Source organism: Clarias gariepinus, chromosome 2, assembly GCF_024256425.1.
Source record: "Clarias gariepinus isolate MV-2021 ecotype Netherlands chromosome 2, CGAR_prim_01v2, whole genome shotgun sequence".
Lineage (NCBI taxonomy): Eukaryota > Metazoa > Chordata > Actinopteri > Siluriformes > Clariidae > Clarias > Clarias gariepinus.
The window spans coordinates 48730001-48755000 of NC_071101.1; the positions used below are offsets into that span (position 1 = coordinate 48730001).

The following is a 25000-nucleotide window of genomic DNA, read 5'->3' on the forward strand; positions in this document are numbered from 1 at the left end:
TTATCTCATTACACATCTGAGCAGTTGAGGGTTAAGGGCCGCGCTCAAGGGCCCAACAGTGGCAACTTGGTGGTTGTGGGGTTTGAACCTGGGATCTTCAGAACCGTAGTCCAATGCCTTAACCACTGAGCTACCCCTGGATTATACCAGACTCACTATACCAGACTCACTATACTATTCCACAGGCACTATACTACACTAAACCTTTAGTCTCTATACTGTAGACTCTATCGTCACTATACTATATACACTATACTGTGATTGTGCAGGTTATTTGTTTAAACAGCCGTTGGTTCTCGTTTGTTTAAATTTTTTGCATTCATCAGCAGCTGCATTCAAGGAAGTCAGACACACGTGTCTGTATGTCTGTGTATGTGTCTGTGTATGTGTCTGTGTGTGTGTGTATGTGTCTGTGTGTGTGTATGTGTGTGTGTGTGTGTGTGTGTGTGTGTGTGTCTATATGTGTGTGTGTTCTTCTGCTGCACACAAACAAGGCCTTAAGCTGCGTTTGAGTTTAAAGTGTGAAGCATTTCTTTCTTGCCTTTTGAATTTGGACGAAAAGAAGTGTGTGTGTGTGTGTGTGTGTGTGTGTGTGTGTGTGTGTGTGTGTGTGTGTGTGTTCGTGTCTACCAAGTGAAGGCTGAATCCTTTTCCAATTATTCTGAATGTTTCGGTGTGTCCTGCCCCTGTGGCGAGATTTGTGTGTGTGTGTGTGTGTGTGTGTGTGTGTGTGTGTGTGTGCGCAAGCGCCCTTGGGCGATGCTGCTTTATCTTCTTTGCCCGTTAAGTGTGTTTGTTTCCTCAAGTGAGTGGATTTCCTACATGTCTAAAATTGTGTGACAGCGTGCACACACACACACACACACACACACACACACACACAGTTAAATGTTAAAGCAGGAGTAAGTGACTCTGGAGAAAGAATGTTGATATTTGAATTTAACAGCCGAATCGATACACTCCTTCCCTTAGGGCTGGAGACGCTCGAGACTTGTGTACGCTTCATAGCAAACTAACTAACTAACTAACGCGAGCTAGCTAGCATGTTAGCTGTGTAAGCATTCACATCGCCAGCATACAGCTAGCATGTGAGACTCAAAGCGCTCTGTTGTCCACGCAGAGAGACGTAGCATGCGAGGTAAATCAGTCTTGCTAGCACTTTTTTACGGTAACGTTTAGCTGGGTGAAGTACGCTGTGTTTAATAGACGTGAGACGAGACCCCTGAAATGCTAACTCAGGATTAGCAATGTTAGCATCTTTGTTTTACACACACACACACACACACGTCCGTCCTGTCTCCTGATCGCTCTGATCTAAATGACTCATCGGACGCTAATTATCTCCATCTCAAGGTTAGAAGATTTATTCAGGATGGATAGAGAGACAAAGAGGAAACGTGTGTGTGTGTGTGTGTGTGTGTGTGTCTGTTAGATGGCAGGATAATAAGAACACGAGCTTATCTCCAAACACTAATTATAGAAACAAAAAGAATTGTTTGTTTATTTTAATGTTTTTCTTTGTTCTTTTTTATTTCTTTGTGCTCAAATTAGACTCGTCAGGTGGACGCAGGGTGTTCGTTCTTTCTTTCTTTTTTTTCTTTCGTTCTTTCTTTCTTTCTTTCTTTCTTTCTTTCTTTCTTTCTTTCTTTTTTTTCCTTTCTTTCTTAGGACATTGTTGTTTTCCTGATTGTTGTTATTTATGAGACATTTGTTTTTCCCCCTCTTTGTTTCGACAGTTTCTGTCTTGTTTATTTTCACTCTCACTCTATTTACTCCCTCACACCCCTGTCTTTTACTGTCTCATGTCTTCCACACTCTTTCACCTTATGGCTCCCTTTCACAGTCTCACTTTCTTACACTCTTTCATGCTTTAACCCTCTTTCACACCCCCTCTCACTCTTCTACCCTGTCTCACACCCCTCTCTCACTCTTCTACTCTGTCTCACACCCCTCTCTTACTCTTCTACCCTGTCTTACACCCCTCTCTCACTCTACTACCCTGTCTCACACCCCTCTCTTACTCTTCTACCCTGTCTCACACCCCTCTCTCACTCTTCTACTCTGTCTCACACCCCTCTCTTACTCTTCTACCCTGTCTCACACCCCTCTCTCACTCTACTACCCTGTCTCACACCCCTCTCTTACTCTTCTACCCTGTCTTACACCCCTCTCTCACTTTTCTGCCCTGTCTCACACCCCTCTCTCACACTACTACCCTGTCTCACACCCCTCTCTCACTTTACTACCCTGTCTCACACCCCCTCTCACTTTTCTGCCCTGTCTCACAACCCCTCACTCTTCTACCCTGTCTCAGTCCTCTCCCTAAATTCCACTCTTACCTCCCCCACCTGGTCACTGTCTCACCTTTCACAATATTTGACTCTCATTCTTTGTTACACACTCACCCCCTCACACTCTCATATTCTTTCACACTCACTCCACACTTTTGTACTCGCTCTCACTCTTTCCCCTTCTGTGTCTCACCCTCTTAATCCATAACGCTGTCCTAATGTCTCTGTTTCTCACTCTCTCCTTCTTCCCGTAAAGCTCTACAGTCAAACCCTAAAGTCTCTTAGCACCCTGACCTTTGACCCTAAGTATTTAAAAAGAAAAAAAAAAAGGAAAAAACGATTTCCATGTTAAGTACGTAACACTTGTGTTTTACCACACACACACACACACACACACACACACACACACACACACACACACACACACACACAGACACACACACACACACACACATTTTATGTGTTAGTCCTTGAGGCAGTGTGAAGGAAGAAAAAAAACAAGGATTTGTAGAGATTGTACTGTGTGTGTGTGTGTGTGTGTGTGTGTGTGTGTTTTCTGGTCAGTTTTATGGGTTTATCGCCTCTTGCAGACACGAACAGTAAAAATGCTGCCCACCACAAATCTGCAGCTTTGGCACACCCGTGCGCGCACACACACACACACACACACACACACACACACACACTTCAGCTCTGTTAAATACATTTCTGTGAGCATGAGAGACTTTCTTTTGTGGGGGTTGATCTTCTGCAGGCTCTGACATGTGTGTGTGTGTGTGTGTGTATGTGTGTGTGTGTGTGTGTGTGAGAGAGAGAGTCAATGAGTTTGAAAAGCATCTTGTTGTGAGATTTGCTGTACTGTGAAGAGTTTTAACTTTTCTTTCTTCCTTTACAATAAGTAGGGTGTGTGGTTTGGGACACGCCCACAGCGGAGTGATGATGAAGGTGTTTGTGTGCACTGTATAGTGAATAGGGCGTGTGGTTTGGGACACGCCCACAGCGGAGTGATGATGAAGGTGTTTGTGTGCACTGTATAGTGAATAGGGCGTGTGCATTGGGACACGCCCACAGTGTACAGGGGTCATTACACCACCTCAGTCTTTGATCGGTGGCGCTTAATATTCCGTAGCGACTCTGCTCGTGTCCTAAATCGCTTTGGTTCTGGTGAGACGCGCACTCGCGCCCTTCAGAAAACAACATTTAACAAGCACCTTGTTGTTAGCGCTACGTCCGCGAGCTCATTTAAATATTTACCGTTCCGCTTTCCTTTCAGAAAATTTCTTCTGCTATGGACGTGTGTGTGTGTGTGTGTGTGTGTGTGTGTGTGTGTGTGTGTGTGTGTGTGTCAGCCCTAGGGCTGCTAGAGGATACGAGCACTTCCTCCTTTAATTGGCTTTCAGGGCAGCAGTAGAAATATTTGTCGGTGTAAATGAGCGGTTGTCACTTTGACTTAAAAGTTTCTGTCTGGCTTTTTGAGATGTAAAGCACTAGCGTGTCAGGCTAATTCTGCAGACTGCGACGTCTCGCCCCGAATCACGCCGTACAGCCCAAATAAACACGCGTCTTACGTCTTAAAGTCTATTGATTCCCATGACTTTATTTCTTTATTTATTCCGGTAATTCTGACTGCAGCTCAGAAAACTGTTTAAAGATGTTTAGAAGTCGAACCGCGTGTTTGGGCTGCGAGTGAATTCTCACCGATTTAACGCTAACGGTAGAGACTGTTTATAAAACGCTCGGTTTATTTTAGCAGTCTAGCAGTTAAGGACGTCCCCCTAACACTACAGACGGGTCCAGACTGGTCCATTCAGTTGTAGCGGGTCTGAGTGAGGTGCGGCTGTGTGTGATGGACAGACCTGTAGCGCCTCAGGCTCACCGACTCTGTCAGCAGTTATCGTCTGACTCAGAGCCTGATTCACCGAGAGGGAGTGTCGGTCTCGGGCATGACTCAAAGATCAGTTCGTTCTGTAAGACCGGAATCAGCAAATTTCATTAATGACCAGAATGTTACAGAATGTCTCATTGATGACCAGAATGACAGAAAGCTGAAACCCTAGTAATGACCAGAGTGACAAACAGGTGAATCTCAGTCATGACCAGAAGGACAAATCTCATGCATGACAGAGGAGCGAATCCCAGTAATGTCCAGAATAACAGACGGGTGAATCTCATGCATGATAGAGGGGCTACTCTCAGAATGACAGAGGACTGAATCTCAGTCATGACCAGAATAACAGAGGGACAACTCTAGATAATGACCAGAATGGCAGAGAGTGCTGAAAATTAGAATTAGTTCCTGGGTCCTAAATCAATGAGATCACATTTAAAGAAGAGAAAATGGGTTTATTTATATAATTAAGTTATTTTTTCGCTCTTGCACCCAACTCTCATACACTTGTACGGTATTTTGTGTGGATTGTAAATTTGTTCTCCGCTTTGAAAAGAAACTGCACTTGTCTGAATGACGCCCAATCTATGGCAATGACCTTTAGCTCCGCGGCTAATGTAGCTAACACATTCACCCCCATACAGCTCTCAGCTCTTCGACCACTTTCAGACTTTCAGTTTTAACCAAACTGCACCATTATGTACACTCGGCTAATCCGCTCGCAGCTCAAAGGCGTTCGAAGGTCGAGTGTTGTGCCACGGCCGCCTCTGTAAATGAGTAACCTTTGTGTAAACACTCGCGAGAGGTAAAACACATTCCTCTACTTTCAGGCGGCTGCGTTTCAAACCGTCCTGAGTGCGCTGCTATCTGCTGCCTTTTACCAGCACCAAAGCTTGGGATTAGCACTAGGGGCGTTGAGAATCTTATTGTTTACACACACACACACACACACACACACACAGTAAAGAATGTCCTTTCTCTTAGTGGTTATCAGTGTTTAACGGAAAGAATGAGGAAATTCAACAACACACAACTGGTTTTAAAGGAATGCAATTCACACACACTCGCACACACTCGTACACAACAAACACGTTGACCCGGGCCCTGTTATTCTACACCTCGCCTGTGCTTAGTGCCTCACTCGACCAGTTTCCTAGACAATAAATACACACAATCCACGCGTTACCTTCATATTCCTGCCAGTTATACAGGTCCTGCTGTCTACACTTACACACCCCACCATCGTCTGCGCATCCCGTCACCTAACAGCCCCCACATCAACCTGCCCAAGCATCGGTCTACATACCGGCCCCACACGGTCTACATGAGGTCTACATACCCTGTCATCTACGTACCTCTAAATAGCCCAGGGTTAATGTGGCCTGCTGTGTATGTGCCCCTCCGTCTAAACATCTTGCCGACTACATGCCCCCGCGGACCACACGCCCCCCGGACCACATGCCCCACGGGCCACACGCCCCCCCCCCCCCCAGACCACACGCCCCACGGACCACATGCTCTTGATCTACAAGATTTTCTGACTACACACCCCTTGTATTACATGCTCCTGGTCTACAACCCCCTCCGACTACACACCTCCGAACTATACATCCCCCGGTCCACACGCCCCCCCGAACAAAACACTCCCTGGACTATACACTTTCCGGACTACACCCCCTCCCCCCCTCGGACTACACATCCCCGGTCCACATGCCACCCCGGTCTACATGCCCCCCCCGGACTACACACTCTCCGGACTACATCCCCCACCCCCCCTCGGACTACACGCCCCCGGTCTACATGCCCCACAGTCTATGTTTAAGTGCCCCAGCGTTTGCTATTCCCATTGTCTAAGCACCCCCCTGTCTAAATGCCCTTCCAAGCCCCACTGGGTAAGTATCTTGATGTCTACACACCCCACTGTCATTGTGTCCCGCCCACTATTTTTCCCACCGTCAGACCTTGCCGTTACTTCCGCGTCCGAACCTTGCAGGTGTGTTGTTCGCACATGTTTATATTTGTGTTTACGTTTACACACCGGTCATTCATGCATCTGCTGTGCACGGCTATACGGCTGTGATTTCCGTTAGGAGTCTGACTCTGTTAAATACTTGTGGAAAGGTCGCCGTGGTAACTGTCTCTCTCAGACTGATGCCGCTTGTAAAGGGAACGTCTTTAGGACTGAAACACAACGCCAGCTTTAATAAGAACAGAGCTTACTGTGTGCGCCGAGTTTCAATCCTTTTATTAAGTGTTTGAGGAAGGAGGGGTCAACACACACACACACACACGTGCATGCACTTACCCATACATACACACACACACACACACACACAAAAAAGCACACACACACTTTTGTTTGTGTTCTTGCGTTATCTCTTTCATACAAACCCTTTTTGAATCACACACGGAGAGCGAGACATGTAGAGTAAGACGGACTCGTAGAGCAAGACAGGTGGACAGCGAGACGGACATGTGGAGTGAGATAGGCACAGAGTGGGGGAAGACAGAAAAGGCGAGACGGACATGGGAGCGAGACCAATGGAGGGTGACTCACAGAGAGTAAGACAGGAGAAGTGCAAGACAGTCAGAAGGAGTGAGACAGGTGGAGAGCAAGATAGACAGGAAGAGTGTGATGGACACCGACAGACTGAGACAGATTTGGAGAGACAGACAGAGACCAGTGTCCCCTTCAGTCCACGTCTACTCTGTCTCCTTCCGACTGACTCACACTGTCCTGTGTGTGTGTGTGAGCTCTTTCATCTTGTCTTGTGCTGTCTTGATTTTACAAAAATGCTTAAGTGTATTTTATCTAATGACAGACGGACAAAGAGGCCACGCCCTCTTTTAGCGAATGTTGGCACAAAGCCAGTAGTCTATAACGGATAAGAATAGATTTTTTTCTGATTTTGTTTGTGTGATGAGTTTGATTCCAGCACACACACACACACACACACACACACTCTCTCTCGCACTTTTTCTTTAAACGTGGTCATGTCGGGTGTGTTTACGCCCTAAAGCTCTAACGCTAACGTCGCTAAGCTGTAACGGCCGTGCATGTGAGCTGATTGTGTAGAACAAAAGCCCTGCTGCGTGTCTCTAACGCAGTCATTGTGTAAACATCTCCACATTGTGTGTGTGTGTGTGTATACAGTCCGTGTGTGTGGGCTCACTCCGTCACCGATAGAGTCATTAACGCGTCTTTTTCATCTCTTCGACGCGGACAGGCGTCACCCTCGAGCTTTATCACACACCATAATTATTTTATTATGCAAATGAAGAGAAGCCCATTATTTCATTAGCGGGTCATGAATATGCGCGGGCCTAGATTAGTATGCAAATGAGGCGGCTAGTGTCCTTGCAGCTAGAGTGGCCGTGTCGGCCATTAAAGGCCCATCTGGAGCCGTTAGCGCCGCGCCGAGGATCTTCATACGGAGCGGAGCGGCTGAGCGCCGAGCGAACGATGCATCATGATGGTTAACGGGCGGAGGAACGGTTACCGTGGAAACCCGGCCCCTATCAGTGTTCCGTCGGAGGACATGTTGGAATGTGAAGTCTCAGGGAACGCATCAGCTGTGTGTGTGTGTGTGTGTGTGTTGTGAAGCTCGAGCGGGTCATGATGATTAAATTAGGGTGTGTGTGTGTGTGTGTGTGTTTAGGAGCAGCTGATCGATAAGAGCAGGAGCGAGACATTAATCGAGCCGGAGTTCTGTTACACTGATTCCATAAGCGAGCACTTGTGTGAGACGCCGGCGCTCTGGACACGCTCCAGCGTCTGAGATGGTCAGATGGTGTGTGTGTGTGTGTGTGTGTGTGTGTGTGTGTGTGTGTGTGTGTGTGTGTGTGATGGGACAGCACGGCATGTAGGTGTTGAACTGCAGTTTTATTATTTTGTGTGTGTGATAGCGATGTTGTTCCAAGAAGCGTTACAGAGTGATAACGGGTCAGTCAGGAACCGGCAGAACCATAACCGTACCCTTGATGAGATCCAGAAGGTCCGGTCTGGTCCGGTTCTGAGGCTCGGTTTATACAGTATGTTTTTACTGCACTTACTGGAACTAAGAGGGACTATGTGTACTGTAACTGTATTTATTTATTTATTTATTTATTTATTAAACATACGTCACATCCACAACTGAACTGAACCTGCAGGCAGCATGGTTATAAGTATTGGCGCCCGGTTCAAAATAAAGATATGAAATAATATGATTTTTTTTTTCCCACTCCATCACATATACTGTATTTATTTATTAATATATTCACTAGATTGTATTTGTTTACTTGTTTATTGATTTATTCACCCACATTTATACATATAGATTTTTTTCCTTATTTACAAAAGTCGCAAGTTTTTTTTTTGTTTGTTTTGTTTGAATGTGACTCTATTTGTTTATTAATGCTTTCTGTTAAATATTTAATTTATTCGTTTTTCCTGCGTGTGTATTTATTGATTTATTTAATAATATATTTTAAAAGGTATTTAGTTATTTTCTAACTCATTTTTCCTATCGACTTACTTAGATATTTAATTAATATTATTTTATTAAGAATTTTTACATTTTTATTTATATGTTTATGATTATTTATATCTTATTATTATAATCTAATTATTCCTTATTATATACATTTAAAGGTAGTAAGGTATTTACTAATTATTGTTCCTATTTATGTTTCCAAATATATTTAATAATTTTATTGCTTGATATTAATTCATTATTATTTTAAATTATTTATTATAATTAAATTATCGTTAATTATATTTTTTTTACTTAGTTATTTATAATACATTTTTCTCATTTATTTACTTAAATATTTACTTATTTATTATTACTTATTATTTAATTACTGCTATTATTAAATATCTTAAATAATATATTTGTTTATTCTTATTAACTATATTTATTTTAATTCAGTTTTTTATTTATTAATAGTGCTTATTTTTTAAAATAATTATTATTTTTTATTGCTTTAATGATAGATTTTCGACTCATGCGAAAGTATTTGCCCCCTCTTAATTTAAGGTGTGAAGTCACTGGAGGCGGAGTAAAATTTCTGTTTACTCTACAGAGTGTGTTTGGCCGATCAAGAAGGGGAAAAAAGTGTGTGTGTGTGTGTGTGTGTGATGGTAAAACGGACATCTTCAGAATTATGGGAAATTCCTGGGAGAGATGCACAATACAATGTTGAGTGTGTGTGTGTGTGAGAGAGAGAGAGAGAGACACACACACAGAGAGACAGAGAGACAGAGACAGAGGATCTTGACGGCCTTTTCAGCCTGAGAGCCGGATGAGAGTCTCTCTGCCGCTTCCCTGATTTACATACACAGAATCCGCTCATAGTTTGACATGATGGAGAGAAAAATCTCCTCCTCTCTTTCAATCCTCCTCTTTTTCTCAATTCCTCTCCCTCTCCCTCTCTCTCTCTCTCTCTCTCTCCTGCCGGGCGTCTCTCTGCATTTGCATTCATTTGATGTCAGCAGGCAGAGACGCTGGAAACCCGGGCAGCGCCGAGTCAACACCTTTAAATCGGAGATTAAACGCTGCTAAGTTGACAAGTTATTAATTTTGAGTTTTGCGGTAATGCGAGATTTTCTTCCACTCACACACACAGAGAGAGAGAGAGAGAAGGAGAGGTGCTCAAACATTCCCGTAGGTTTTTTTTAATATGTTTGCGCTGTTGAAATGTCACAAGAATTAAGCTGAAGCCTGACTTCACAGGCGACGAGTTTATTTCCCCACGTTTGATTGACAGCTCGGCATCTGAAGTGCTGCTTTTCTTTTAAAAAGGTTTTATCAGTTTTAAAAAGTAACGCGCTTTGGTCGCGCCTGATACCTGAGAATGGATGACTTTCAGATCCTAAAGGTGTAGTACAGTGTGTGGCGACGTGTGGCGACGTGTGCGTCACTAGCTAATACAGTCTGGTCTCGTTCACGTTAAACGAGTGGATACGTGTCCATCAGAACCGTCCTGAAGTCTCTCACGCGTCCACACGCAATCCTGTTCACGCCAACCAAACATCAACGCGAAACAGGTTGATCGTTAACGTGACATAACGCCACAGTTCAGCTAAAATCTATTAGTGTCCAGACAGAGTGACCACGCGGCGAAGGCGGAGCCGTGACAGGAACGTGAGGAACGCCAGTGTTTCTCTCGGATACGCCGGTCAACTGCGAGACGAGCGCACCGCATGACTACAATCAAACAGTCGTTAACACCAATGGCTACATGAATAGCAGGTGATATCGAGCTGATTAATTATTCATCATCGCTGATTTACATACTCCTCATCAGGACGAACAGGAGCGAGGACGTGATGGAGAAGCGGCAGGATTTTGTGTGCGTGTGTGAAAGAGTGTTAGCGTGATGAATAAAGTCAGGTCGGGGTTTTAGTGCTGGAGGTTCAGACGGATTTAGATGAAGAATAGAACGCGGGACGCGTTTAATTAACACCTTCTCTGGCCTGTTATTAAAATGTAAATTTCTTACGCTTCTCTTTTTCATTCCTGACATGGCAGCAGGCTTGTAAAAAGGTCAGAGGATGTTTCAGCCTGGAGCATCTGACCTTTTTCTCCGGAGGTGATAACGAACAGATAGGGCTGAGCGACTGAAGCGAGCGGCTTTTCTGCGGATTGAACCCGCGTGACTCTTCTCTCTCTGGAGGCGAGGAGCTTAGCGCGTGCGAGGACCGCAGCGGGGGTTTGGATTGCTGCGATTAAATACTGCGTTTTATAATCTACACTTTAAAACACTCTGCAGTTTCATTTAACACGAGTCAACCCTGTCCCTGACCTGGACCCCGCTGTGCAGCCCTTCTTTTCACACGCGTGGAAAAGCCCCATGCAGACGGGATCCCCTTCCAACAGTGCCAGAGGCGGACGTCTACGAGACGTTTCATCTCATCGGTCTAATTAGTTATTTATTAATTTTGTTCATATTTATGTGTCGAGATTAACTCTTCTCCACTGAGAAAGGATTAGAATATTTATATCACTGCAGACAAAATGTTTAATTATATACTGGTTTACTGCACACCAACAGCAAACAAATGAATGAATAGAAAATAGGGATGCACCGAAATGAAAATTCTGGGCCGAAAACGAAACCGAAATTTTTGGATGCACTTGGCCGAAAACCGATACCGAAAATAGCTTCATTAAAAAACATGTTTAAAATATTTTCTTTTTGTTTGTATTAAAAAAATGTTGCATATTGCAACATTGCTGTCCTCATCTGAAACTTTGAAGTGCTTCTAAACCGCCGACATACTCCGTGTTTGATGCGTAATGACAGCGCGAACAAGACGGGAGGATGGGAGAGGCGTGGCGACAATTTCGGCTTTTATTTTCGGCGCTTTCTTACGTTTCGGCCGAAACCGATAATGCTATTTCGGCCGAAAATTTTCGGCGGCCGAAATTTCGGTGCATCCCTAATAGAAAACAGTAAGCGGGCACAGTGCAGCGTATCACATCCGAGTCGCACAGAGCGGGGCGTCCGAGTCGCACAGAGCGGGGCGTCCGAGTCGCACAGAGCGGGGCGTCCGAGTCGCACAGAGCGGGGCGGGGAGCGGCTGAGTCGCACTTGAGTCGCACAGAGCGGGGCGTCCCGAGTCGCACAGAGCGGGGCGTCCCGAGTCGCACAGAGCGGGGCGTCCCGAGTCGCACAGAGCGGGGCGTCCCGAGTCGAACAGAGCGGGGGCGTCCCGAGTCGAACAGAGCGGGGGCGTCCCGAGTCGAACAGAGCGGGGCGTCCCGAGTCGAACAGAGCGGGGCGTCCGAGTCGCACGGAGCGGGGCGGGGAGCGTCCGAGTGGCACTTGAGTCGCACGGAGCGGGGCGTCCGAGTCGCACGGAATGGTGTTGCCGTGTCCAAGTCACAGAGAGTTACGCGGTCAGGTCTGAAAGAGCGGCATTGCCGAGTCTCACAGACGGGTGCGGGCGCAGTGCAGGAGCCCAGTTAAGATGATGTATGTCGACTCCTCGCTTTACACAAAGCTTTTAAATGAATGTATTTGTTCTGTGATACAAAAACGCACAAAACAGTAAATAAGAGAGATTAATCACAGCGTGATGAGAATACTTACTCACACTTAATCACCACAGGAGCAGAGTATCGAGCGCTCTCTCTCCCTCTCTCTCTCTCACACACACACACACACTAACACACACACACACACACACCATGTGTGATGAATGAAGCTGGTACATCCTTTTATTTTCTCTTCTATCAGTATTTTTCAGTGTTTTGTCAGAACAAAATGTCAGACCTGAAGTTGTACCGGACCCCGCGCACACACACACACACACACACACACACACACACACACACACACACACTCTCTCTCTCTCTCCTTTCTGGCCTGCCTGATACTGTCCGAGTGTAGTGGAGTGGAGAGTGCGATGTGCGTCTACAGATTTGGGAAATCTCCGAGTTAAGACGATTTGTGTGTTTGTGAGCTGCTGAAGCCTGACGTGATGTTCTGGGCTTTGGGAGAATCTGGATTTACAATTTGGTGGATCTCGGAGTGGATTTGGAAGAAGAGTTGTTGGAGAAATGAAGGTTCTGGGTTGAGGAGAGGGACACTGACGAGCGGAGGTCATATCTACAGGAGGACGGAGACGTTAATGATGAGGGAACCTCCAGTGTGGAGGACGTGGAGGGGACATGTCCGGATGGAGACGGAGACGGAGAGGGGTTGGAGATGTTTGGGATGAAGATGTTTGTGTGTTTGGTGTGTTCCCCGCAGCTGAGTGTATTTTTGTTGTTCAAGGAGGTGACCTATGACCTCAGGAGGAACATGTGACAGGAATGATCCAGCGCTGTCAGAGTCATTACGCCCCTCTCTCTCTCTCTCTCTCTCTCTCTCTCTCTCTCTCTCTCGGCAGTCTCTGACACATTTCATACAGGCCAGCCTTCAAGAGTTTGTTTTTGCACTTGTCTCGCACGTAATGGAGGGAAAGAAAGACGGAGGGAGAGAAACGGCAAAAGGGAAGGATGACAGTGTCCTGAAGCTATCTCTCTCTTTCTCTCTCTCTCTCTCTTCTCTCTTGCTTTCTTTTTGCCTACCAACTTGTCAACTGAGTATACACACACACATACTGTACATAAACACACACACACACACACACACAGCATCAGGAGTGAATCTTTTTTTCCCTGGGTCCAGAATTAGATCGCGAAAAATGATCCGTGCAGTTTCTTTTCGGCTGTACTGTTTTACACACACACACACACACACACACACAGATGTGAGGTTACAGTAAGAAAAAAAAATTACGAGCACAAAATGTTGGGATGAACAGAGGAGAAGGGACACCTTCTGCTTCTCGTCGGTGATAAACCCACACGCTCGTCCTGTTGGAGATCTGATCGAAACGTAATTAAAAAGTAAAAAAATACGACATAACACCCCCCCCCCCCCATCCCCCCCAACACCCCCGAGGAGAGTTTGGACGCCGTAAATTTATTAGAGATTGTGATTATTAAAAAGATGATGATCATAAATTACCATCTGCCGATTTCATAAATAATTTCCACTCTGTGTTTTATTCTTTTTTCTTCTTCGTTAGAGCTTCAGGGATTCCGTTCTGAGATTCATTCAGTTTTATTATCTGCTGTTCATCACCCGGCATGTTTGTGTTTTTATTTTAATTCAGCAGGTGATTTTTTTTATTTTTTTTTTTTATAAAACCCCCATGCAGATTAACACAACACAAAATCTGCAGCGGGTTTATTAAACACGACCGTGTGAAGGTGTGAGACCGAGCCTTATGGGACGGACTGATGTATTAGATTAGTGAATCGCTCGGCTGCTTTATTTAGGCTGGTTGGGTCGAAATCAGTGGATTCTGTTGGTTTAGAGGGGTCGGTTTGGCTGATTTCATTTGGTAAGTTGGTTGGTAACCAGATCGTTCCAACGCCGCATCAGACACTGGCTGCTTTATTCTTGTTCAATGTTCCGTAAATGTTTCATAATCATATAAAGTCTTCCTGAAACATTTTGCACATTTTAAATTCCAGCCAGTGCGACGTAGCCGCTACATGGAACAGCGACGGACCTGAAGCGGAGCGACCCGCGAGGTCGAGCTTGCTCTTAGATCTGTTTAACAAACCGGTGTAATTAGCAATAACGCTACGTAACTAGCATGTGACGGATGACCTCATCTTCCGAAAACCGCCCAATATAGTGAGAATTATTTCTAACATTTAAATTTGTAATTTGAGTCTCTCATTAGTTAAATAAATAAACCCGAGATCGTTTGAGATTTTCGTATTTAAAAAGAAAACAAATAATAAAAACGAACTGTCGATGCAGATGGCGGAGTTCTTCCTTCAGCGGCAGCAGAATAAGTCAGTGAAGGTTTTATCTGTGGGTGGTGTGTGTGAGAGTGTGTGTGTGTGTGTGTGTGTGTGTGTGGAGAGATGAATATACAAGACAGGGAGGACAGCAGTGTGTTTCGCTCAGGTTGGTGTACAAGTGTGTAACTTTTCTCGTAGAAGTGTCTCATTATTTTCCACTCTCTCTGTGTGTGTGTGTGTGTGTGTGTGTGTGTGTGTGTGTGTGTGTGTGTGTGTTTCCAGGCGGTTGCTCGTTCGACGATGGTCCCGCTCAGTGCGATTACCAACAGGACCCGTATGACGATTTTGATTGGACGCACATCAGCGCTCAGGAAGTTCCCTACCTTTCCCCTGAACTGCCTCAAGGTGACACACACACACACACACACACACACGCTCACGTGCACATACACACACACACACACAGACACCCCACAGAACAGTCAAAAATTGTCAAAATGGTATTAAAACCCCTTTTGCTGAACTGCTTGTGAGAACACTGTTGCTAGGCAACAGGGAAGCACAGACCCCGAGCGCGGGCTCGCTAATGACTCGGGCTAACAATGTAGCTAGTGCGTAGCTGTTACATGGCCTGACATACGGACCGAAACGGAATGATCCGGAATGTCAACGTTTGTCTCAAATGTGTTGATAAATTATTGTTAAATCACACACACACACACACACACACACACACACACACACACACACAGCTAAAATTCCACCGTCTTAACATTAGCGGCTAACGTGGCTGGAGTTAGCCATTTTGAGAAGCCTAAAATAAATAAACAGCGGAAAGTAATTGAACTCATTAATTAATCCAAACAAAAACAATAAATTAATAGTTGAATAAATGTACAACCTGTAACAGTAAACAATGTTGCTAACCAGTTAGCTAAAATTACACAATCTTATTCGATCAGATAATGGTACTAACCTGTTTGCTAACTTTAGGCTAACTTTCTTTCTAATGTGGCTAATAAGTTTAGTAATAAGGCTAATTATTAGCTTATATGATGTAATAAATTAAATTGTTAGCTAAAATTAGGTGTAAAGCAGCTAACATTCAGAGATCACTAATGGACTAAACCATAAAAATAGTTAAAGTTTGCTTTTGTTTTTTTTTTGCATTTATTGCAAAATTTTAGCCTCATTAGCTAAATTTTTACATAACATTAAAAGTTAGCAGCACTATCTGCTGGTTACCTGCTAGCAGTATTGGATACAGGCTTCAAAAACTATAGTTGGCAAACTTTAGCCGGTTTGCTAGTTTCTTTGCTAGCAGTGGTCATAATAACAACGCTAACTACTTTAACTAGAAGCGCTAGCACAGGATATTGTGTGTAGTTCTCTGGGTTTTTGGGTGTCTACCGTGTGGTCAATAATTACTGAGGTACAAAAACTAGATTCTGTGTTTAAAAAAAAAAAGATTTTGATAAGCATACCACTGTTTTGCTCATTTTAGCGCACCGTGCGTTCTCAGTTAGTGTTACCTCATTATCCTGACGATAATCTTTTTTCGATTATTACAATCATTAATCTTGTTTACCGTTTTTTTTTTTTTTCACTTGTATGTAAATTCCAGGTCTGTGGGAAGTGTTCTAATTTACGTAGCATATGAAGGTGTAATTATTAGCACACGGGTGAGGAGTGTAAATCAGGTTAGCAAGACTAATACGCAATCTCAAAGCTTTTCTCCACATGTAAGCGCACCTCTGTGTTTAAATTAGCCGTAAAATGGAATTTTAGCTCAGGCTTGTTAATGTAGCTAGCTTATCGTGCTAATACACGCCGCATTCACGTCGCTAATTCTTTTTTTTTTTTCCTCCCTCTCTTCTGAGTTCCCGTGTAATTTCTCACAGGGGTAAGGAGCTTTTCTCATTTCCGTAGCCGTGCAAAACGTCTCATGCAAACACCCTGTCGAATTAAAAGCACTTTAGCGCGGCTCGTTGGAGGTGACCGTGCGGAAGAAAGAGAAAGTCTGACCTTGCCTAGTCACCTCCCGAACACTTAGCCAGACTTCATTATTATTATTTTTTTTTTTTTCCCCACACAGGAGGCTGTGCGCTTTTCACTCGCAGGTAAATTTCCTAATTAACACAAGATTAGGTAATTAATCAAGCGCAGGGACGGGGGAAGGTCACCAGGCCGAGGTTCCACGAGTGCGCCTGGATAAAAGCCTCTTTACGGCAGAGTCCAAGTTTAATACGATTTATTACTCTTTGTGTTAGTTTTATGTATTTATCACCGGCCCGCGTTCCATTCAGAGGCGGAGCAGCGGAAATAAATCAGGTCTGAGACGGGGCTGAGACAGAAGGGTGACCACGTCTGCATCACTAACCCTACATTAAAACCCTAGGCACTGTGTTACAGCTGCGATAATTCTAGTGAAAATATAATACAATATCGCATTCATGATCAAACAGCATGTTCTCCAACACCGCAGTATTTTAAAACAATGTGCTGAACCAGAACACCAGAGCTGGTAAATATAACACATTCTAATTAGATTAACAATATAGATAGAGAGATATATTGAACTTTAAGAACTATGGACCATAAAAATTCTAAGAATAGTCTTCTAAACTTGGGAACATTGGGCTTTTTATGAAGTTTAGGTTGCCCTTCTGTTCAGGGACGGAATAAACGGAAGAAGAAGAGGAAAGGGGTGGCAGTAATGCAACTTACTGGATGCCCACTGCCATAAAACAACAACAAGAAGAAGAAATTCAGTTCCCTTACAATAACGAGTTCTATGAGAAATATAGAGATATCAAAATATGGAACCTGGGCCCTTGGAACGTAAGGGACTGGGAATGTGGAAACTTAAAATCTGAGAATGTAGGATGCTTTAAAAATCATCCTGGGAACATGGGGGGGGGGGGGTATGTAGGGATATATGGGGGATAGTGCCCTGGATATGTAGTGTTCTGGAACTATATAGTCCTGGAAATGGAGGGTTCTGGAATCGTAATAATGTAGGGTTCTGGAACTACAGAATCCTGATAGTGTTCTGGAACTATACAGTCCTGGGAATGTAGGGTTCTGGAACTAGAGAATCCTGATAAGGTAGGGTTCTGGAACTACAGAATCCTGATAAGGTAGGGTTCTGGAACTACAGAATCCTGATAAGGTAAGGTTCTGGAACTATAGAATCCTGATAGTGTTCTGGAACTTTACAGTCCTGGGGATGTAGGGTTTTGGAACTACAGAATCCTGATAGTGTTCTGGAACTATACAGTCCTGGGAATGTAGGGTTCTGGAACTATAGAATTGTGGTAATGTTGGGTACTGGAACTATAGAATCGTGTTAAGGATTCTAAAAAAAAAAAAAGTATGCTCTGATAATGCAAGGTTAATGAAATTAGGATCCTGGAAAGATGTATAAGGAAGTGGCCATGGGAAGAATAGGTCTGTGGATTACAGAGTTTTGTGGATAAAGAATCAATGGAACTTGAGGTTTTGGGAACACTCTAACCTAGGGTAATATAGGTTCCTGGAAATGTAAGGCCATGATAACCTAGGGTGCTAGGGAGCCTCAGGTGCAATGGCTCCTGAGAGCCGTGGGCCCTGGGAATATGGAGGTTAGGAAAAATGCAGCACTGGGAACCCAGGGGTTTAGGATTAAAGGGCCTTTTAAGGGACAGTGATCTATGAATATATAGTAGGTAAAATCCCGAGAACATGGGACCCAGGAAGCACTCTGTGTTAGCATTGCTTGTTTGAATGCTCAAACTTTTACTTGGATCTGTAAATTTGTTTTATAGTTTTGTTTTTGAACACTCCACGCATTTCTGTAAAAATGTTGTTGTTAATCAGTGTGGACCTGAAGCATGAATGAAACACTCTTGCTAAACCACACGCCGCTAACCCGGAGAACCGTTCTGTTTATTAGAACGTGATAAATGAGGCGGATGCCTGTAAACGTCTAATCTCTGCACTCTGTCTTTTGGAAGCTTTTATTTTCCAAACAGACGACGGTCCTCTGGATAGCAAAAGTGATTTGGAGGGAAAGAAAACACCCCACTCCATCCCGCTACCTATCCTCCATTTCCTGTGCCAAGATCCTGTGCTTGTGTAACAGCAGGAGAACATGATAAACGCTCATGCTGCTCTCCCGTACTGTCCTCCCTGCGAGTGCACTTCATCTTCCAGACGTCTTCCGTACTTACTCCTGAGTCCGCAAAATTCCCCTCTTATCGCCGACGCTGAGAAATTAGCCGTGTCTGACTCGGCGCTAGCAGGATTTAGCCTTAAACTCTCAGTGAACGAGCTTACCGTGGAGTGTCAGGAGGAAGGAATCTTGAAAGGAACCAAGGTCGCTAGGTTATATTAGCCGTGGTTTAGTTTGACGCGAGTATTGTTATTAGCAGTTATCTGTTTTGGCGCTGCTTTCTCTCCATGTGGTGCATTAAACAGAGGTCATAATTAGGGTCGTGGGGTCACCCAAGGTCATAGATGAAATCATGCTGTGTTACGTAACGTACTTATTTAAACTTAATTGAAATATAACGAGTAATGAGCTAAATAGTGAAAGACGTTACGCTAACTTTTTGGTTTGAGGGCAAATAATTAGCACACTAGCACTGTTCTAATTCAATGCTAGTATACGTTAGAATTTGTTTGGTTTATTGCTAATGTTTCTTTAAAAAAGAAAAACATTTTTTTTTTACTTTTTACATTTTCCAAATAAAAACTACTAGACTGTGAAATAATATCCTGTGAAATAGCATAGCATCGACCTGGTCTCTGAACTAGCGTTAACTCTGGTTTCATGCTAGCAACGGATGCAGAGTTTCCACCTGAGCAGCCGTTGTTGCCTCTTTACTCTCACATCAAACCCTTGCTGTACGCATTCCCGTTTCCCGTTTCACTAGGCTCGCCTTGCGGTGCATCATGGGTAGACGTCTCTCCCCGCACGCTAAACGCGGCTAAAAATGGAATTTGATTAGCGCCGCGGCTTTAACCTTTGATAGGAAGGAAAAGAGGAAGCAATAAAAAGAGAAGCGTCTCGTCTGAGAGGAAGGCTGACAGCCGAGGATTGTGGGAGAGACAGGCGGAGAGACGTGTGCTTGACAGCCATCTTGTGATGTCTCTCAGAGGGGAGTGTGACAGCGGCCATGACACCTAGCTCATTTGTTTTGATACGCACTGACACGCCGGCTTTCGTTTGACGACGAGAGTCATCTGGAGATAACGACGAAGCGTTTCTGCCCGTGTGTGTGTGTGTGTGTGTGTGTCGTCTTTCTCGGGTTTTCCTTTGGTTGTTGATTTATTGTGATATCTTTTTTTTTTAATTTTTTATTTACAGTCAAATTTACAGACTGTTTCAAATAAACACCAAACTATTTTGTTTAAAAAAAGAAGGCAAGCTACATACAGGAGACAAGTTTTCTTCTTTCTTTGTCTTTGTCTTGATTGTGTCATCGATCTGATGTAAAATGTTAAATAATTGATTAGTGATTAGTGTCCTAGATATGCTCAAAAGTAAGTGCCCCCGCTTCCTCTATACTATACAACCAGCTTGATTTCTGGACACACACACACACACACACTTTGTGGAGCTCTGACACTTATGTTAACTTAAAGAAATATTGGACATTTTAACAAAAAATAAAAATCAATGTGTAGAGGAAGCGAGATGTAATGTGACGGAATGTAAAAGGAGGCCGCGGCGTCGGTGCGGTTCTCAGGGGGCCAGGGCTGATCTGGAACTCGGCGCAGAGGATTTGAGAACGTGTTTGTTTGCTCGACGCGCTGGATTATTTAAACGCCTTTGATTGGCTGCGAGACGCTGAGACTAATTACTGAGCTCGGATTCGGGTCTGAGCCGACACAACAGATGGGAAAAGAGAGATGAAAAATGTAAAGCACGTCTGAAATTATTCATCAGAACATTTCCCGTCTCGTGTTCTCCTACCAGAAACGGATCAAGCATGCGCGAGAGAGGAAGAGAGAGAGAGAGAGAGAAAGAGAGAGAGAGAGAGGGGGACAGAGAGAGAGAGAGAGAGAGGGACAGAGAGGGAGAGAGGGAGAGAGAGAGAGATTTAGTGGGAAAAAGAGAAACAGCTTGTTGGCTTCATTTCATAACCTGGACGCGTCTAATGCCTGGAGCGTCTTGATTTACGCCTTGCGTTCTGGGACGTACCGCTGGATCCTGACTGCATCGCGCATGCTATCGTCTCTACAGTGACACTGATCAATCATACTCTGATTTAAATCAGTCAGTGTTGTGAAGTTTTCTTTAAGGATGTGTACAGAGGGGTCAGAGGTGAGGGCGTGGCACGGAAGTGGTTACGCTGTGTTTTACAGCTACAACAAACTGGCGTTTTTTTGTTGTTTTTTTTAGTTAAAGCGTAAATGTTGTTAAAAACATGTTTTTCATCAATTGACGTAAGTCGTAGCAGTAACGAGGGGAATCACCAGGGATTACCCGATATCTGGGATTCTATTCGATCTGGATTGCCGTTCTGTAACTATTACGATTTTATACATATTCTAATTCAGTATTATTATTATTTTAATTTTTTTTTCAGTTTTAAACAAACTTGTTGCAGTTCCTGTATGATCCTACAGGTGGAGCACCTGTAGGATCATACACTCCTACCACACAGGAAACTGTACTGCCTGCCAGTGTGTGAATAATTCAGAGTGCTCCACCTGTAGGATCATACAGGAACTGCAACATTTTATCACCTCAAACAAACATAAATAAAAAAAAAAAAATTAAAATCAATGCACAACTGAATTTTTTCCCTCTATCTCTAGTAAGCGTTATCTCCACCTCTTTTCCGATTTAAGCTAGCAAACTGCAGTCCTCGAGTGCCACATCGGTAACGAGCTCCGCCCATCACCCCCGAATCCCAGGCGATGCCTGCACCCCCGAGCCCTCTCTCTATACACACCGGCTCTGGCGCTCTCACCTCAATAGCAGCTTTAGCCAACGGTAGCTCTAGCGCGGAGTGGATAGCGCTAGCCTCAGTGTGTGTTACATCGCTCGCAGTTAGCTGACGTCACGTGTCTTCGCCCTCCCTGGTGGGTGGCAGTAGCCCTGATGGGGGCGTGGCCTAATCATGAGGGAGACTAAATTAGGGAGAAAATCGTTAACTAGAAGAAAATAAAACGCTAGATAAAATATCTAAGCTAGCAAACTGAACGCAAAAGTGTGACGCTGATTTCTAGAAGAAGAATTCTTGATTTTATTATTCCTGTTCACAAGGAAGGGTTCATTTTAGGACGGGCTGGGAAATTTGTCACTTCAAGTTCAAGAAAAAATGTAATATTTAATGCAGGATGCTAAACGCTAAACCAGCTGCTAATGATTAAACTGTGTGACTGAAAGCAGTGTGTTAGCTTTAAATCCATCATTATACCGCTGTGTGTGTGTGTGTGTGGTCAGGTGTTTAATATGAATTATTTATATTAATATGAATACATTATTAATAAAGCAGTCACAGATGAATAAAGATGATGATGAGTTTATGATGATGAAGTGATGCATCGCGTCGGATTTATTCACGGATCGTCTCGAAACCCAAACAGCGTCTTCCTTCTCTTTCTCTCTTTCCCATTCCCTTCTACAAACTTTACACCTTTTTATTGAAGCGACACGGTGTTAGGAGCCGTGTGTGTGTGTGTGTGTGTGTGTGTGTGTGTGTGTGTGTGTGTGTGTGTGTGTGTGTGTGTGTGTGTGTGTAACAGCAGGTTTCACACGTTCACTCAGAGAGGAATTTGTTGAGCAGGAGCGAGACGAAGAACAAAAAAAATAAAAACTACGCAGGAAGAAAGACGGCACTAGAGGAGGTGGCTAAACCCCACAGCAGGGTGGAGACACACACACACACACACACACACACACACACACACACACACACACAGCACTAAAAGCACTCAGCGGTGTAGCGTTACAACCTCGACACTGTGATTAAGGTTAGACACCCAACACCAGCCCTCGCCACTAATCACACTGTGGAGAGAGCACACACACACACACACACACACACACACACCTACACACACACACACACACACACACACACACGCACGGTTCGTTGCGCTGACACAGCTGCCTGAGTGCTAACACTCACAGGGTTTTTTAGGGTGCAGTGACACAAACACTAGTAGAGAACAGACTGTTAAAGCATTCCCACTGGGCGGAGCCTAATATTCTAATGAGCTCACCTCATTTACATTTCCTCGTCTGAGGTGCAACTTGTGACATCACACCATCTACTGAGCTTTTACACACACACACACACACACACACACACACACTCTCTCTGTCTGTCTGTCTGTCACCTCCCCTCGCTCTGTCTCTCTCTCCTTCTATTTTTCTATTCTCTGTGTCTCTGTCCCTTCCTCTGTGTCTCTGTATATTTCTCTTTGTTTGTTTCTTTTCTCTTCTTTCCTTTGTCTGTCTAACTTACTTTCCCTCTCTTTCTCTTAGTCTGTCTCATGTTCGGTCTTGCTTTCTCTCTCTCTCGCCCTCGCCCCCTCCCCCCTGTCTCTCCCCCCCCCTGTCTCTCTCTCCCCCTGTCTCTCTCTCCCCCTGTCTCTCTCTCCCCCTGTCTCTCTCTCTCTCTCTCTGTGTTGTTGATGGTGGTGATGAGAGTGTGGGCCAGGGAACGTTCCACACTTGGATTCAGGAAAATGTGTGTGTGTGTGTGTGTGTGTGTGTGTGTGTGTGAGAGAGAGAGTGCGTTTGCATGCTTGTTGTGTGTGTGTGTGTGTGTGTGTGGTGTTGGCCAATCTGGCGTGTTTCTCTTTAGAGTATTATGTTGCATATTTCTTAGTTTTATCAGCGTCTCAGATCTCGACTCTGTGATTTCACTCCTGATGATTCACACTCAGATTCTTCAACCTATTCACCTTCTCCTGTCTCACTGCCTGCGGGCCTGTCTTTGTGCCTGTCTGTCTCTCTGTATGTCTCCCTGTCTCCCTGTTCGTCTGTTTTTCTGTCTCCCTGCCTGCCTGTCTGTCTCCCTGTCTGTCTCCCTGTCTCTTTGCCTGCCTGTCTGTCTCCCTGCCTGCCTATCTGTCTCCCTGTCTGTCTCCCTGCCTGTCTGTCTGTCTCCCTGTCCCTCTGCCTGCCTGTCTGTCTGTCTCCCTGCCTGTCTGTCTGTCTCCCTGTCTCCCTGTTTCACACTCAGATTCTTCAACCTATTCACCTTCTCCTGTCTCACTGCCTGCGTGCATGTCTTTGTGCCTGTCTGTCTCTCTGTATGTCTCCCTGTCTCCCTGTTCGTCTGTTTTTCTGTCTCCCTGTCTCTCTGTCTCCCTGCCTGTCTGTCTCCCTGCCTGTCTGTCTCCCTGTCTGTCTCCCTGCCTGCCTGTCTGTCTCCCTGTCTGTCTCCCTGTCTGTCTCCCTGTCTCTCTGCCTGCCTGTCTGTCTTCCTGCCTGCCTATCTGTCTCCCTGTCTGTCTCCCTGCCTGTCTGTCTGTCTCCCTGTCCCTCTGCCTGCCTGTCTGTCTGTCTCCCTGCCTGTCTGTCTGTCTCCCTGTCTCCCTGCCTGTCTGTCTGTCTCCCTGTCTCTCTGCCTGCCTGTCTGTCTCCCTGTCTGTCTCCCTGTCTGTCTCCCTGTCTCTCTGCCTGCCTGTCTGTCTGTCTCACTGCCTGCCTGTCTGTCTCCCTGTCTGTCTTTCTGCCTGCCTGTCTGTCTGTCTGTCTGCTTGTTGACACAGGGAGTTTTTCCTTGCCACTGTCACCGTTGTCCTCGGCTTGCTCATCAGGGACAATCTTATCATTTTTAATTCATACACATTCACACCTCATACAAACTTAAATAATTCTTATGATTGTGTAAAGCTGCTTTGCGATAATGTCAATTGTTGAAAGTGCTATACAAATAAAATTTAATTGAATTGTTTGTCTTCCTGTCTGTCCCTGTTTGTCTGTTCGTCTGCTTCTTTTTCTGTCTCCCTGTCTGTCTGTCTGGATGTTAATACCACACAGTACAGTACTCAGTACATAATATAACTTACATTTAATACCGAACATTTAAGATGAATCATTTATTTATTTTAATAAACTTTTCCTTTAAATACTTTAAAAACTGATGTAAACCCGTGTGCCTTTGAGCTCTCTCTCTCTCTCTCTCTCACTCTCTCTCTCTCTCTTTATGAATCAGTTTCTTTTTAGCAGATTTTTCCTCCGTTCTTCACTTTTGTTGTTTTATTATCATGTGAATTAATATCTATAATCACACTGATGCTACAAAAAGCTCCAGAACATGACAAGAATATACATTTTGGAATCGTTTGGGGGTAAGTCATACTGGTTGTGTGTTTATACGCTAACAGGAAGTGTCCGTCTGTCCGTCTGTCCGTCCGTCTGTGCTGCAGGTTCGTTCATGATGGTGGACTCGTCCCAGCATGACCCGGGCGAGAGGGCTCGTCTCCAGCTCCCCGTGATGAAGGAGAACGACACACACTGCATCGACTTCAACTACCTGCTGTACGGCACCGACGGCTCCGGTCCCGGCACGCTG

At 44.6% G+C, this 25000-nt stretch overlaps 1 protein-coding gene across 11 annotated transcripts in view; it reads left to right on the forward strand.

Annotated features, from left to right (window-relative positions):
* The window catches only part of ptprk (protein tyrosine phosphatase receptor type K), a 124133-nt gene that overhangs the window by 16665 nt on the left and 82468 nt on the right, over positions 1–25000 (forward strand). For all 11 annotated transcript variants that reach the window (XM_053515818.1, XM_053515825.1, XM_053515829.1 and 8 more), the window contains 2 exons: positions 14757–14879; positions 24855–25000. The exon at positions 24855–25000 is cut by the window's right edge and continues 126 nt beyond it. In XM_053515818.1, coding sequence (XP_053371793.1) covers positions 14757–14879; positions 24855–25000 — 269 coding nt within the window. The remainder of the gene's footprint in view (positions 1–14756; positions 14880–24854) is intronic.